This window comes from Chiloscyllium punctatum, chromosome 7 (genome assembly GCF_047496795.1).
Source record: "Chiloscyllium punctatum isolate Juve2018m chromosome 7, sChiPun1.3, whole genome shotgun sequence".
In the NCBI taxonomy this organism is placed as follows: Eukaryota; Metazoa; Chordata; class Chondrichthyes; order Orectolobiformes; family Hemiscylliidae; genus Chiloscyllium; species Chiloscyllium punctatum.
This window is the reverse complement of record NC_092745.1, coordinates 102,689,174-102,703,219: the sequence shown is the minus strand read 5'-3', so window position 1 is coordinate 102,703,219 and position 14,046 is coordinate 102,689,174. Positions and strand designations below refer to the sequence as shown.

The following is a 14,046-nucleotide window of genomic DNA, read 5'->3' as shown; positions in this document are numbered from 1 at the left end:
GTGAGTGTGGGAGTCTGTAAGGGTGTGTGTGTGTCTGTGTGTATGTGCGTCCGTGTGTATTTGTGTGTAGGAGTGCCTGTGTGTGTGTGTAGGAGTATCTGTATGTGTGTATAGTGCAATGGTGATCACCTGTAATGTGACATGAACCCAAAGTCCTGGTTGAGGCCCTCCCTATGGGTACCAAACTTAGCTATCAGCCTCTGCTCGGCCACCTTTCTCTGCTGCCTGTCCCGAAGTCCACCTTGGAGGATGGTCACCCGAAGGTCCGAGGCGGAATGTCCTGGACCACTGAAGTGTTCCCCAACTGGGAGGGAACCCTCCTGTCTGTTGATTGTTGTGCGGTGCCCATTCATCTGTTGTTATAGCCTTTGCTCGGTTTCCCCAATGTACCATGCCTCCAGGCATCCTTGTCTGCAACGTATAAGATAGACAATGTTGGCTGAGTCACATAAGTACCTGCCAAGTACAAGGTGGGAGATGCCCCCACGCGTAATGGTGGCACCTATGTCCACACTCTGACACATTTTGCAGCGTCTACCGTGACAGGGTTGTATGGAGTTGTCCTGAGAACCGAGCAGCTTGCTACGAACAACGATCTGTTTGAGGTTTGGCGGTTGTTTAAAGGCAAGTAGTGGAGGTGTGGGGAAGGTCTTGGTGAGGTGCTCATCCTCATTGATAATGTGTTGCAGGTCTCGAAGAACATGGCGTAATTTTTCAGCTCCTGGGAAATACTGAACAACGAAGGGTACCCTGTCGGTTGCAGCACGTGTCTGTCTCCTGAGGAGGTCATTACGGTTCCTTGCTGTGGCACGTCGGAACTGGCGGTCGATGAGTTGAGCATTGTACCCCGTTCTTGTGAGGGCATCCTTGAGTACTTCCAGGTGTCCGTCACATTCCTCCTCATCCGAGCAGATCCGGTGTATGCATAGGGCTTGTCCATAGGGAATGGCTGTTTTAATATGTGTTGGGTGGAAGCTGGAGAAGTGTAGCATTGTGACGTTGTCTATGGGTTTGCGGTAGAATGTGGTGTCGAGGTGTCCATCCTTGATGGAGACGCATGTGCCCAAGAATGAGACAGATAGTCGAGAGGAGTCCATGGTGAGTTTGACGGTGGGATGAAACTTGTTGATGTCACTGTGTAGTTTTATCAGTGACTCCTCGCCATGGGTCCAGAGGAAGAAAATGTCGTCAATATACCTGGTGTACAATGATGGTTGGAGATCCTGCATAGAGTAGAAGTCTTGGTCGAACCTGTGCATAAAAATGTTGGCATACTGGGGTGCAAATTTGGTCCCCATGGCTGTTCCGTGTGTCTGGATGAAGAACTGGCTGTCAAAGGTGAAGACGTTGTGATCAAGGATAAAGTGAATGAGTTGTAGAATGGTGTTTGGAGATTGGCAGTTGTTGGTGTTGAGTACTGAGGCTGTTGCCGCGATGCCATCATTGTGGGGGATGCTGGTGTAGAGTGCGGAAACGTCCATTGTGACGAGGAATGTTCCCGGTTCAACTGGTCTGTGGGTGCTGTTTCTGTAAGAAATCCATAGTGTTGCGACAGAAGCTGGAGATCCCCTGTAAATAGGTTTCAAGATGCCTTCCACATAGCTGGAGAGATTCTCACATAGGGTCCCATTGCCCCACACGATGGGACGGCCCGGTGTGTTGGCTTTGCTCAAAAACTGCATGAATTTATGTAAAATGCCGTTATCTCACTTTTTAGATTAGAATCAATCTAAACATCATGGCATAGACAGAGAACACAGGGGGCCAACACCTTGTCTAGCTATCACCGTTGTTAACCCGAGAATGCAATGTTCTAAAAAAAAGGTTTTGTGATTTACACATGAAAGAAGTGAAACTATCACTGTATTCTAACAGATGAAAGGCTGAACAGTCAATCAATTTTTCAATGTATAATTTCAGTTACACCACACTGTAAATTTTTGCTAGAAATTCTGTTAGGATTGAGCCCTCCACTATCACCTGATGAAGGTGCGTCGTTCCGAAAGCTAGTGTGCTTACAATTAAACCTGTTGGACTATAACCTGGTGTTGTGTGATTTTTAACTTAAAGATGTATGTTCATGTTCTCAGCTATGATACTTTATTTTAAATTTTCAAAAAAAACATTATTCCTTGTTTATGTAGTTTCCAACTCTATTTAGGGAATACTGCTTAATCAAGAAACCCATGACTGAGAAAGGTTTAATAGAAAGCTAAGGAAGAAAAAACAGGTGAATGAAATATACATTAGTGTTGCAATTTATTACTCATGGTGTAAAATCCTAGTGAAATAGGAGATGGAGGTTTCATACTGGGTAATGGATGATAACTACAGCAATAATGTATGGAAGCTTTCATTTTTGGTCAGTGCTGCAATGTGCTGTACTGCAGATTGTAAACTGCCTGCTCCATTCCTTATGCTTACCACATCCTGACTAGTTTTTGGTTTCCTTCAAAGAGAAAAGTACAACAATAAAAAAAGGAAAATTAATATGCTTTGAGGTGACCAATCAAACATTTGCTAATATTTCATACTATTAGGGAAGAAAAAGACAAGAGAGCAAGTATTTCACTGACCTCAAACTCCTTTGTGAGTGCAGGGTCAAATTGATGATGCATTGATAGAAGTTCATTGGAGATAAGTTGAAGGTTACTCAAAGAGCTGTCTGCTAACATAACCAGCACCTCATAAGCAGCAAGTCGACTATTGACTGTACTGCACCTGGAAAATCAGAGGCAGAATGATGTTAACTTTTAGCATTCAAAATCTTCAGGTGAAATCTAGTCAAAAGACAGCAATGTGAGCTGAAGAAATACAATACAATCTTTGAACTTTAAGATGCACTGTAGACAGAAATTGAGGGTTGAGTGCTGAACAACTTCAATTTAAAAAAACTAGACAATATTTCACCTGAAGGTGGGACAACAGTTACGAAATCAGTCAGAGCAAACTACCCAGTTATTGTAAGCACTAATAAAAAGAACTGAGCTTACATACTTTGGATGAAAATCCTGTTGACTAACTGAGCAACTCCCAGCTGGACTGCTGCTGGTCAAGATGATTTTTGAAGCACGGAACAAGAAGTCTTCCATGAGCTGTTTGATTAATGATGGTCCTGCACACAAAAACATCAGTTTAGAGACATCAAAAGGCAGTACGGTGACTCAGTGGTTAGCACTGCTGCCTCACAGCACCAGGGACCTGGGTTTGAGTCCTGTCTCGGGCGACTGTCCATGTGGAGTTTGCACATTCGCCCAGTGTCTGTGTGGGTTTCCTCTGGGTGCTCTGGTTTCGTCCCACAATCCAAAGTTGTGCAGGTCAGGTGAATTAGCTGTGCTAAATTGCCCATAGTTTTAGGTCCATTAATCAGGGGTAAATATAGGATAGGGAAATGGGTCTGAGTGGGTTACTCTTCGGAGGGTCGGTGTGGACTTGTTGGGCCGAAGGACCTGTTTCCATGCTGTAGGGAACTTAAAAAAGATATTCCAAACTTGCCTTGTTGGCCCCAATGAAATAAACTTGTCTAATGAGGGTGAAATAAAAAGTTGGAGGAGTTGTAATCAAATGGGTCGTATCGCATTGGAAACTAGTGATTTGAACATTGAGAACAATGAACAACCCCGACAGATATTCTAGTCTTCCAACTGACTGATGCAAAATATTTGTTCTGAAAATTACACAGAGTACAGATCCATGAAAGGGCATGGAAGTAGACATGGAAGGGCAGGGGCGATGGATAAAATGTAGCTTTTCTTGTTTCAGGAGGTATTTGTTGGTTCAGTGAGCATAGAATTACAAAAGAAAATGTAGCTTTTACTTCCCAGGATTTGACTAAGAATCAGATGGAATTAGACATTTCTTTAGATGAGTTCTGGTTATTCTTCGTACTGACATGGAAGTAGACATCGGAAACGGTACTTTTGATTAAGAGTTACTGGAATGCAATGACTAAAATTGCACCTCGTTAAATTTGTATCCTGGTTTATAAGATAAAATAAATTTTTAGTTTTTTTTAAAACATGCCTCTTTAAGAAGCTGGACATAAAGTGATGACCTGTTAAGAACCTCTCCCTTGCAGTGAGGGACCAAATTATTAACTACACAATTTCAAAAGGGAGACAATAGTTTCAAATGTTAACTCAAATTCTCTCTCCACAGGTGCAGCTTTTATTTCAGACCTCCAGAATCTGCAGTATTTTGCTTTTATAATACAAATCATACCAATTCAATATACCCCAAAACTTGATTTAAGTTCAAGATCAGAAAGGTTGTATGTGATTGCAAAAACAAAGCTAAACAATCACAAAAGTAGTTTTGTGGTTGATGGGAGCATGGAATTGTATTATTTGGGTAACCATTTGTTTCTCGGTCAAAGATAGTTTAAATGCATACAACTCACTTCTTTGGTGCTGTTAATATGACAGTGTTACAACACAGGGAAAGCAAGCCAAACTAAATCAGCGTCAGTATCACTGGATTTGAATAGTCAATTTAAAATATTCAATGACCCTCAACAATCACTCAATAGTTCCTAACCAGATTTTTCAGGAACATCACTGTTAGCCTTTTTTTCTCCTCATTTTTGGTTTTGAACTATGAACTGAACTTCACACAAACCTTGAACTGAAATTGAGTATTGAACTTTGGTCTTTGAGCAGCACCTTACTTTTTTTTAAAAAGGAAAGAACAGTTTGTTTATGGGAACGGGTTTGGCAAGTCAATTGTAGGTTGATTATTATTAAAAGAATACTGCACATATTTTGGCACATCAACTGTATTATGTTCAAGGAGCGACAGCTGCTTGGATGTTAAAAGGGTCAATTAAAGAGAGGTCGGTGCTTGCCACTCAAGAGTAAAATACTGAAGAACAAGAATACATAAATTGAACTGGTTAAGACTGGGTTTTGAGCAGAAGGTAGTTTGCCTGTGAAAGCTGATAGAAGGAGCTTTAGTTGTTCTGTAGTTATCCTCCCGCTATTGAATTATTGAAAGATGAGAAAAGGACCTCAGTGGAAGTTATAAGTACAAGTCTCCAGCAGTTCATGGAAATTGTTTGCATTGACCAGTGTCTTTAGAATTCAAGCAAGTTGTACCGTCTCTGATGCTTGTGAACAGCTCATTACCCAAGTGAATTGGCAAATTACAACTTTGCTTTTTTAAAATTTATCTCCTAACTGTGTGCGAGTGTGGGGATATTATCAAAGAAGATTGGGTTTAAATCATATGCATTAGATTACCTTGTTGTTTAACTCTGTGCTGCTAGATTTACAGTATTAATAATAAATTGTTGATTTATGTTTAAGCTATAAACAATATTGGTGTCAGTTATCTGTTATTCATGAAGTCTGGTCAGGAACAAATGAGCAATTTTGAAGTCAGTGTATATTCGTAGCTGTTATTTTGATAACTGTATGAATACCAGGCCTTCATGAAATCCTTGGAAGATGGGTTTCTTTACAGGAATGCAAGACTGCATATTTTGCGTGAATTTGGAAGTCACTATTCAATACAAACAATGTCTGCAGACCTCTGGAAACTTGTAATTATTTCATACAACTGGGAAACTCTTCTCAAAACTTTAAATAACTGGAGAATAAATAGAGAGATTAAAATCAAACAAAACCAAACCCAGTCTAGCAGCTTTCAAAGTAAAATTGCTTCCTGCCCAAATCCCAGTCAGAGTCAGTTCACTTTTTTCTCCTTTCTTTTCCAACACACTAATCATTTGCTAGCTGGCACTGGTCCTCCTTTGATTGATCTAACCAGCTGCCAGTGCCTGAGCATAACAACACCTTGGTACCGAATTGTGTATTTAGAATTGTCTACAAGTAATTAACCTGCATCATCTTTCCAGGCCAGTTTACAATAGCAAACATCAGTCAAAAAGAGCTGCTGTTCAAAGTTCAATTCTTGCCTGCAACTCAGTTCCAAAGCAAAATGAATAAAATAAAAGCAAAGTAGTGACGGTCTCAACAATAAAGAATGGAGGAAAATCGCAAAGGAAGTCAGAAACACACAATGACAGTCAAGGTGGACAAAAAGACTTGTAAATTAATTGTACTGTTTATTTGGATATTGCTAAGTCTCAAAGGGATGGGAAGGCAAGATTTAAGCAATGTGACAGTTAGAAGGTGTAAAGTTTTTATTTGAGTTAAAATCACATTAATTATATCACCATCTCATGGTAAAGAACTACAGATTTTTTGTCATTTAAAAAAATGCAATAAAACATGAAAGAAGCTTCAGCTAATTGAGAAATCACAAAGGTAATTGTGCAAGGTGGGACAGTGGCTCAGTGGTTAACACTGCTGCCACACAATGCCAGGGACCTGGGTTCAATTCCAGCCTTGGGCGACTGTGTGTAGGGTTTGCACATTCTCCATGTGTCAGCGTGGGTTTCCTCTGGGAATTCCGGTTGTCTCCCTGTGCAGATTAGGTGAATTGGCCATCCTAAATTGCCCATAGCATTCAGGGATGTGTAGGTTAGGTGAATTGGCCATGCTAAATTGCCCATAGCATTCAGGGATGTGTAGGTTAGGTGCATTAGTCAGGGGTAAATGTAGAGTAATAAGGTAGCAGAATGGGTTGGGGTGGGTTAATCTTTGGAGAGTTGGTGTGGACTTGTTGGGCCAAATGGCCTGTTTCCACACTGTAGGGATTCTATGAAGATTAATTCACTCAAGGAACATTACAAATAGCTTTTTATTTTTGCCTATTTACATTAACTCCATTAATTTGCTGAGAATGTTTGCAATCCTTTATAAAGCATTCTGATCAAAATGGGTGCTTTTCTTAAAGACAATTCTCAGTTTATTTGCTTCTACAGTTCAAAATCATGCCACCTGATTCTAAGTACTGCAGATTCCATTCTGCAACCAAACACCAGGGATGACATGGGCCTGCCATCTGGTTACCATCTTTATACAACTTCTGCTCTCTAGCTGACTGGAGACAAAGTATCTTGGTACACAAGCATGTACTTTAACCAATCATTTATTTCCAATTCCCACTCAATCGGCAATATCCATCACCAATGTTTTTGCCAATGTAAAATAAATATACTACAAGTGATAGTTTCCACTAATTCTCTCTCAAGAAAGAACAAATTGAACCCATTACAGAGCTGGGTCTCCATATTTTTGATGTCTAACATAGCTAGTACTTACTTGTGGAACAAAAGGTATGAAGTGTTACACCAACATCAATTTGATCAGTTATTTTAGGTTTCCTTATAAATTCTTCTTACACAAGATGATGTTAATGCATAAGGCAATGATCACCAAAAGTAGGTGCATTATTAGCAATGCTGGGGAGTGACTTCCATAAAACATACAGACAGAAATCACAATTCTGCTAGTTTAATTCCTGAGAATTATGTGATGATGGATTCAATAATCTGATGCACATATTTAGTAACTGTAACAATAAATTTAAATTACCAAGTAATTCCTTCTCTGGGCCGCTGAGTGACAGTAGTGTTTTGATAAGCCGCAGATGCCCTGCAAGCAGAACATTATCCGACTCACTAGTCTCTGATTCTGCAGTCCATGTGGGCTCAAAGTTGTCAAGCCAGTTAACCTCATCTTCTAACATGGCCGCAGGGCTAATTTGAAGTTGCTCCATCTCTGAAGCTAAAAGGAAGTAAGTGATTAATTTCAATATTAATGACTGCTGAAAATTAGAAAAATCCGACATTAAATTGAGACTGCATAGCACTATTATTTCTATGATACATGCTCTAAACTTAACACAATAAAACATCCTCTCTCTCCAATACAACACTCTATACAACACTCCTAAGTTTATTTTTTTTTAAAAGGAGTTTTAGGAGTTAAAACTTTGCGCAAATTCAAATCACAAGCTGTATTCAATTCCAATGTAAACTGACAATCTCATCCAAGGAAGTCAAAAAAACTTTCAAAACAAACAGAAAATTGACAATATTTAGAGTTAAAATACTCTAGATAGTAAAGAAGCTGAAGCAATCCCTGGATCAAAACTTGTGTTAACCCTGACTAAACTAGGTCTAATGCTGTTTAAGAGACAGTTTTGGATTGGGCTAGACAAGGTCAGAAGTCACATGGACGAGAACCTGGTGTCAAACAGGTTTATTTGGAATGGTAAGCTTTCAGAGCATTGTCTCTGTCAGGTGAAGTGTCAACGCTCAGAAAGCTTTTGATTTCAAATAAACCTGTTGGGAGTATAACCTGATGCGTGACTTCTGATATTGTACAGACAGTGCATCCATTCCATTCCTCAACATTATGCCCCTTGTGTAGGCAGGACTGGATCAGATAGCAATAACTAATGCAAAGCTATAACTTGCTAACAATTCTAATGATCACTTTTACTTATGGTTTTACCTTATCTCAAATGAAAAAGCATTGCTTAATTTAATTCTGGCTGAAACTGGTATGAATTGACAAACAGGGTTGAGTGTGGGGTGCTGGAAAAGCACAGCAGGTCAGGCAACATGCGAACAGCAGAGAAACCGATGTTTCTGGCATAAGCCCTTCATCAGTAATTAACAAACTATCACTTAACAAGCTAAATATATAAAGTAACAAGGATAATGAAGTGCTAACGATAATTTTGTTTGAACCGGGAAACAAATATAAAATTTGTTGACATAAGGAGACATCAGGACCAAATTTACAGGGAAAAATAGTTAGTGAATGAAACAATAGATCAAGAGGGGGGAAATCATAAGAACATAAGAAATAAGAGTAGGCCAGTCAAGCACTCACGCCAGTCTGTCGTTCAAGAAGATCATCATTGATCTGTCCCAGCTTCAATGCTTCTTTCATAGCAAGTCCTCATGGCTCTCAAATTTTCAATTTTTGAAAAAAACTACCTACTTCCTTTTTAAATACTCTCGGTGATCTAGAGTCCATAATTCTTTGGGATAGAGAATTCCATACATTTACTACCTTCACAGAAGAAATTATCAAAGTAATTTCAGTTTTAAATGAATGCCCTCTTGTTCACAATCACCCTATTAGTGGAATCATCTCCTTAGAACCTGTCATAACTGGTTAGTCGTTCTTAATAAGTGAACACCTTCATCCCAGGAATAAGCCTATTCCATCTCTTTCGAACTGACTCCAAAGCCAATATATCCCTTAATAAATTCGGGGATCAAAGTTGCACACAAGGCACCAATGCAGTATCAGTAATACCTTGTACAATTGTAACAAAATTTCCCTGTTTTCAAATTCCAACCTCTCACAATAAAAGTCAAAAACAGATTTGCTTTCTTACTTATTAATAATCTTCAGATAAAGAAAAGTTTCAATGGAAATCAGATATATCCCTATATAGCAAAATTGAGTGAAAATGCACAAGAGCAAAGGGAGACTTTGATAGATCGCAATTAAAGCACAATAATTGTGTAATTCTGGCATTCCATTACAGATTAGGTATTAAAGCCATGCAGAGTATATAGTGCAGATCCCAGACTATCAGGCAAGCAGCTTTGGTTAAGAAGAGAGACCTGAGATACTATTATTTCCACTGGAAAACAGAATACTATGATATCCCATTGAAGGATTTAACAATAAAGGCAATTTGGTGGGGAATAGAGAAGGCCTATTTTCGCCAGGTGGTGAGTCAAAGACAAGGGTCATTAACTTAGCATAGCAACAAAAAGAGCAAGAAGAGGGGCTAGGATACATTTTCCCATATAAAACATTATTATCACACAATGATTTACCACAGGGTGTTGTTCAGGCAAAACAAATTTATCATTGGTTCTTGGTTTGCTTGCCAAGCTGGTGGGGGTTGCAGTCATGCAAAGATTGGAACACACAGCTCTTCCCTTGATTCAACCAAAGCTATGAAGTGACACGTGGATGACACATTTGTCCTCATCAAATGCACAGTTAGAGGAAACACACACTCTCATCTACAACATATTCACTGGTATCAAATTCACCAGAGACAAGGAGAATAACAATCAACTCCCATTCCTCGAAGTCATGGTACAATGAGTGACCAGAAAATTCCTAACCAAAGTTTATAGGAAGGCAACCCAGATGGACCAAATTCTTAATTACAACATCAATCACCTCAACATCCACAAACAGAGCTGTGTCAGAACACTATTCAAATGAGCTACAACATACTGGAACACACCAGAACTATGCAAAAATGAGGAAGAACACCTACATGAGGTCTTCACAAACAACAAATACCCCAACAGCTTTGTCTGCTGATGTCAATTGGACAGACAATGCCAAGAGGACACTGCATGCCCTAATACATTGATCAACTTACCCTACGTCAAGAACATATCAGAAATGACAACCAGACGAGTATGACTACTAGGAATCATGGTAGCACATTAACCCACATCCACACCATGCCAACCAGTCAAGGCCGAAAGACTCCATACCCACAACGTGCAGGACCAACGTTATACACAAAATCCCATGTAGCGACGTCCATAAACATTACATCGCTCAGACTAGAAGAAAACTAACAATCCAGATACATAAACACCAACTAGCAGCAAAATGGCACGACCAATTCTGCCTCATCTTAATACACGGACAAGGAGAGCCATCAATTTGACTGGGACAATGTCACCGTCCTAGCTCAAGCTAACTAGAGATGCGCACGGGAATTCCTAGAGACTTGGTTTTCAACCCAAAAAGCCATCAACAAGCATGTAGAAATAGACCTCAGACATAAGCCACTGTAGAGTAAAACTGGAAATGATGCCACCAACATTAAATAGACCAGATCGTAGAAATATCAAGCTTCACTGAAGTCGCATGTTTAATGTTCCCTAGCATGGTAACGAAATGTCTGCATGACAACCTATCGTATTGGTGAGCAAATCAACAATAACCTTCACAACTCAAGGTATAAATCTTCGCAAAAACCTTAAAATTCATCTTCTTTGAGAAACATAGGATTATCTGAATAACTGGAAGATACAGAGCTGTACAGACAGCACAGTGTAGTGCAAGTTAATTGTGGATTGATTCAGAGAAGTACCGGCATGGCCTGAATGTAGCAAATGATTAAATGTTTGCATTAAAAATTCTGAAATTAAATTTCAACGATACATTTAATATTGGCTTAAAATTAAATGCCACCAAAATACAACAAATAAAAACAGAAAACTGAGAAACTCAGCAGTCTAGCAGCATCTGTGGGGATTGGATCAGAGTTAACATTGGGTCTGATGAACAAGTGCCATTTCAGACTCAAAACCTTAACTCTCTCTACAATCATGCTGCTCGACCCTCAGAGGTTCCCTAACATTTTCTGTTTTATCTCAGTTTTCCAACATCTGTTTTTATTATAGTTATGATCTTGCACTACAGCATAGAATGTAATATTCCTGTCACATCTTATCTCTGGATTAGGTAATTGCCTTGTAATTACATTGCTAGTTTTGATTGTGCAGTGACCCTCAATGTACCTTCCAAGCTCTTAATGAGTAAAAGCAATTGTATAGTGTAACATTTCCTTGAACTGAAATATAACATGCAATTCAGTTCTTAGAAACTACCAAAAATTTGGGTTATGTTGGGAATTTACCAAATGCACAGTACAGGTAAACTGAAGAAAGAACGCACTGATTACTTACATTCAACCTATAAATCTATCCGTCATACTCACATGTTAAGTCATCCAACAGTTGGCACCTCAAGCCAAAATATTCAGTACACTGTGACAAAAGCCTTCAAAAACAAACAAGGATAATGATTTTCAAATGAAACACAGTTATTTTGAACAGAAATTTAAGTCTTATTTAAGCTTCATTCCAAGCATTTTGCAGGTAGGGATTAATCATTCAACAGTAGTTCATATCTCAGTGACCTTGTCATCTATTTAGATAGTTTCTCCATGAGGAATATCTGAGCAGCAGAGTTCAAGGAACTGACCAGGTTTGCATCTAATCATAATTCAACTGCAAACCCCAGATTATATTTACCCGAATGCCACAGGAGATCTTGAACAAGAAAAAGATACAAGCCTTCAGAAAGTTTTTGGTCAGATGACACCTTTATTTTGAAACTTTTAGTTTTGTTTTTACCTACTGAAAACCTACCTTTGGTTGACTCCACGCATGATACTGGTCGGGGACCACAATGGCAGTTGTGTTGTCAATATGACATGCAGAAGGAACTGATTAGGTTTCTGTATTTCTGGGTTTGTTGAGGTATCTGTTTGGCTCAGTGTGTATAACTGATCCCAGGCAACCCTTCTTATCTGTGAAGGTATGAAATAACAAACATCTTCAAGAAAACAAACAAGTAAACAGAAGCAGGAGCCATAGCAGGTCATATAGCCTATCAAGCCAGTCCTGCTATTCAATAATATCACAGCTCAATTTCCACATTAACACAGCTTTCCCACCCTATCCTCATACCTTGTTTTCAGAGTGACCAAAATCTATCAATCCAAGTCTCGGATGTATCAACTGAACCTCCCCAGCTTAGGAGCAGAAAATTTCCAACATTCACAATCCCCAAATGAAGGAACCTCTGAACTTGGCTCTAAATGTTCTGAAGCAATGACCTCTTGTCATTGAATCGCCAACCAGTTTCTCACTACCTTTCAGTATTAAATCTGTAAAGCCATCTAAGAATTGAATACCTTTCAATGACAGTATTTCTCATTCTTCTAAATTCTATAAAATATTGGTTTGTTTTACTCAATTTCACTTCATAGTGTTGTGGACTAGGCCAGACCATTCAAAATATTCTTAAGCAGGCAGTCCTAGACCTAACTTTGCAATTTGTTTCGGTAAGTGTACAGTGAAAATTACCTGGAGTAAGATAGTTAGATAGGCTACAGTATTTTAAAAAAGACAAAAAATGTATTCAAAACTACAAATGTAACACAAAGAACACAATAACCCCTACAGAACTCAACCTATCCAGCTAGACTTAATTATGCTGTACCGAATACACAAAACAGTCCCAATAAGCAAACTCCGTTTAAGAACCAGAATAAATGGAACACATGCTTACAGGTTGAAGTTGAAGGGCAGAAAAGAGAGGGCTTCCACACAGCTCCCTGTTGAACTTCCTAGCTCAGACTAAACTAAAAACAGCTCAGCTCAGCTAGCTAAAGAGCTGACCACTCCCCTCTCGTTATACAGGTCACTTCTAAAGCATGACCGCTTTGGCCTGAAGTCTCATCTGCCTACATATAAACAAAAGGCCTCTCAAATTCCTTTTCATCTCTGTACTAAACCAAACTGATTAGAGTCCGGCCCGGTTTATTGCCCCTCTGAAAAAGAATCAAGGACAGAGTCTCCTTGAGCTGAGCTACAGCGTTTAGAAAAAAAGGGACTAGCTTTGTGACAATAGGACAGCACTTTTGGCTCTAAAATTGTTCTAATGAATCCTCATTGCAACCCCACAAATGCAGTTTTATCCTTTCTTCATTAAGAAAACCAAAACCATACAATGTTCCAGATGTGGTCTCACCAAAACGCTATCTAATTTCAGTAAAACATCCTTACCCTCAAATTGTAAGCTGGCTCCTATAAAGGCTAACATTGGCCTTCTTAATGCATTTGCTCAACCTGCATGTTAATATTCTAATTTAACTACAGGTCACCAAGTTTATTGAATCACATCATTTACTAGTTTCTTGATTTGTGAATAATACTGATTTTCAATTACTCCTACTGACAACTTTACGTATGTCAATGGTCAAATTGGGCCACGGTCTCCAGTTTACATACTCAGTGATACTACCACCACACTAACATTGCTTCCTGAATCTTGGGTGACAACATTCTGTGTGGTATCTTTCCCTATCACTCAAATGTCCTATACCTCTTCAAAATCTGTGTTCTCTTCACATCTGCTTTTCCACCTATCATTGTATCATCAGCAAAACATATCGTAGTAAAGTACTGAAACCACTGGCACAAAATGTAAAATAGCTGAGGCCCTAGCACAGATTCTTGTTGCATCCTGTAAATGCCCCACTTATTTCTACAGGTTTCTGTTGACCAATCCACAATCCATACTAGTAATACTCCAAACCCCATAAGCTATCATCTTTCTTATATCT

General features: G+C 39.1%; 1 protein-coding gene across 3 annotated transcripts in view; it reads right to left on the bottom strand.

Annotated features, from left to right (window-relative positions):
* The window catches only part of usp24 (ubiquitin specific peptidase 24), a 187,091-nt gene that overhangs the window by 66,320 nt on the left and 106,725 nt on the right, over positions 1-14,046 (bottom strand). For all 3 annotated transcript variants that reach the window (XM_072574455.1, XM_072574456.1, XM_072574457.1), the window contains exons 37-41: positions 12,065-12,225; positions 11,632-11,693; positions 7,440-7,631; positions 2,998-3,115; positions 2,577-2,721 (exon numbers count right to left, since the gene is read on the bottom strand). In XM_072574455.1, coding sequence (XP_072430556.1) covers positions 2,577-2,721; positions 2,998-3,115; positions 7,440-7,631; positions 11,632-11,693; positions 12,065-12,225 — 678 coding nt within the window. The remainder of the gene's footprint in view (positions 1-2,576; positions 2,722-2,997; positions 3,116-7,439; positions 7,632-11,631; positions 11,694-12,064; positions 12,226-14,046) is intronic.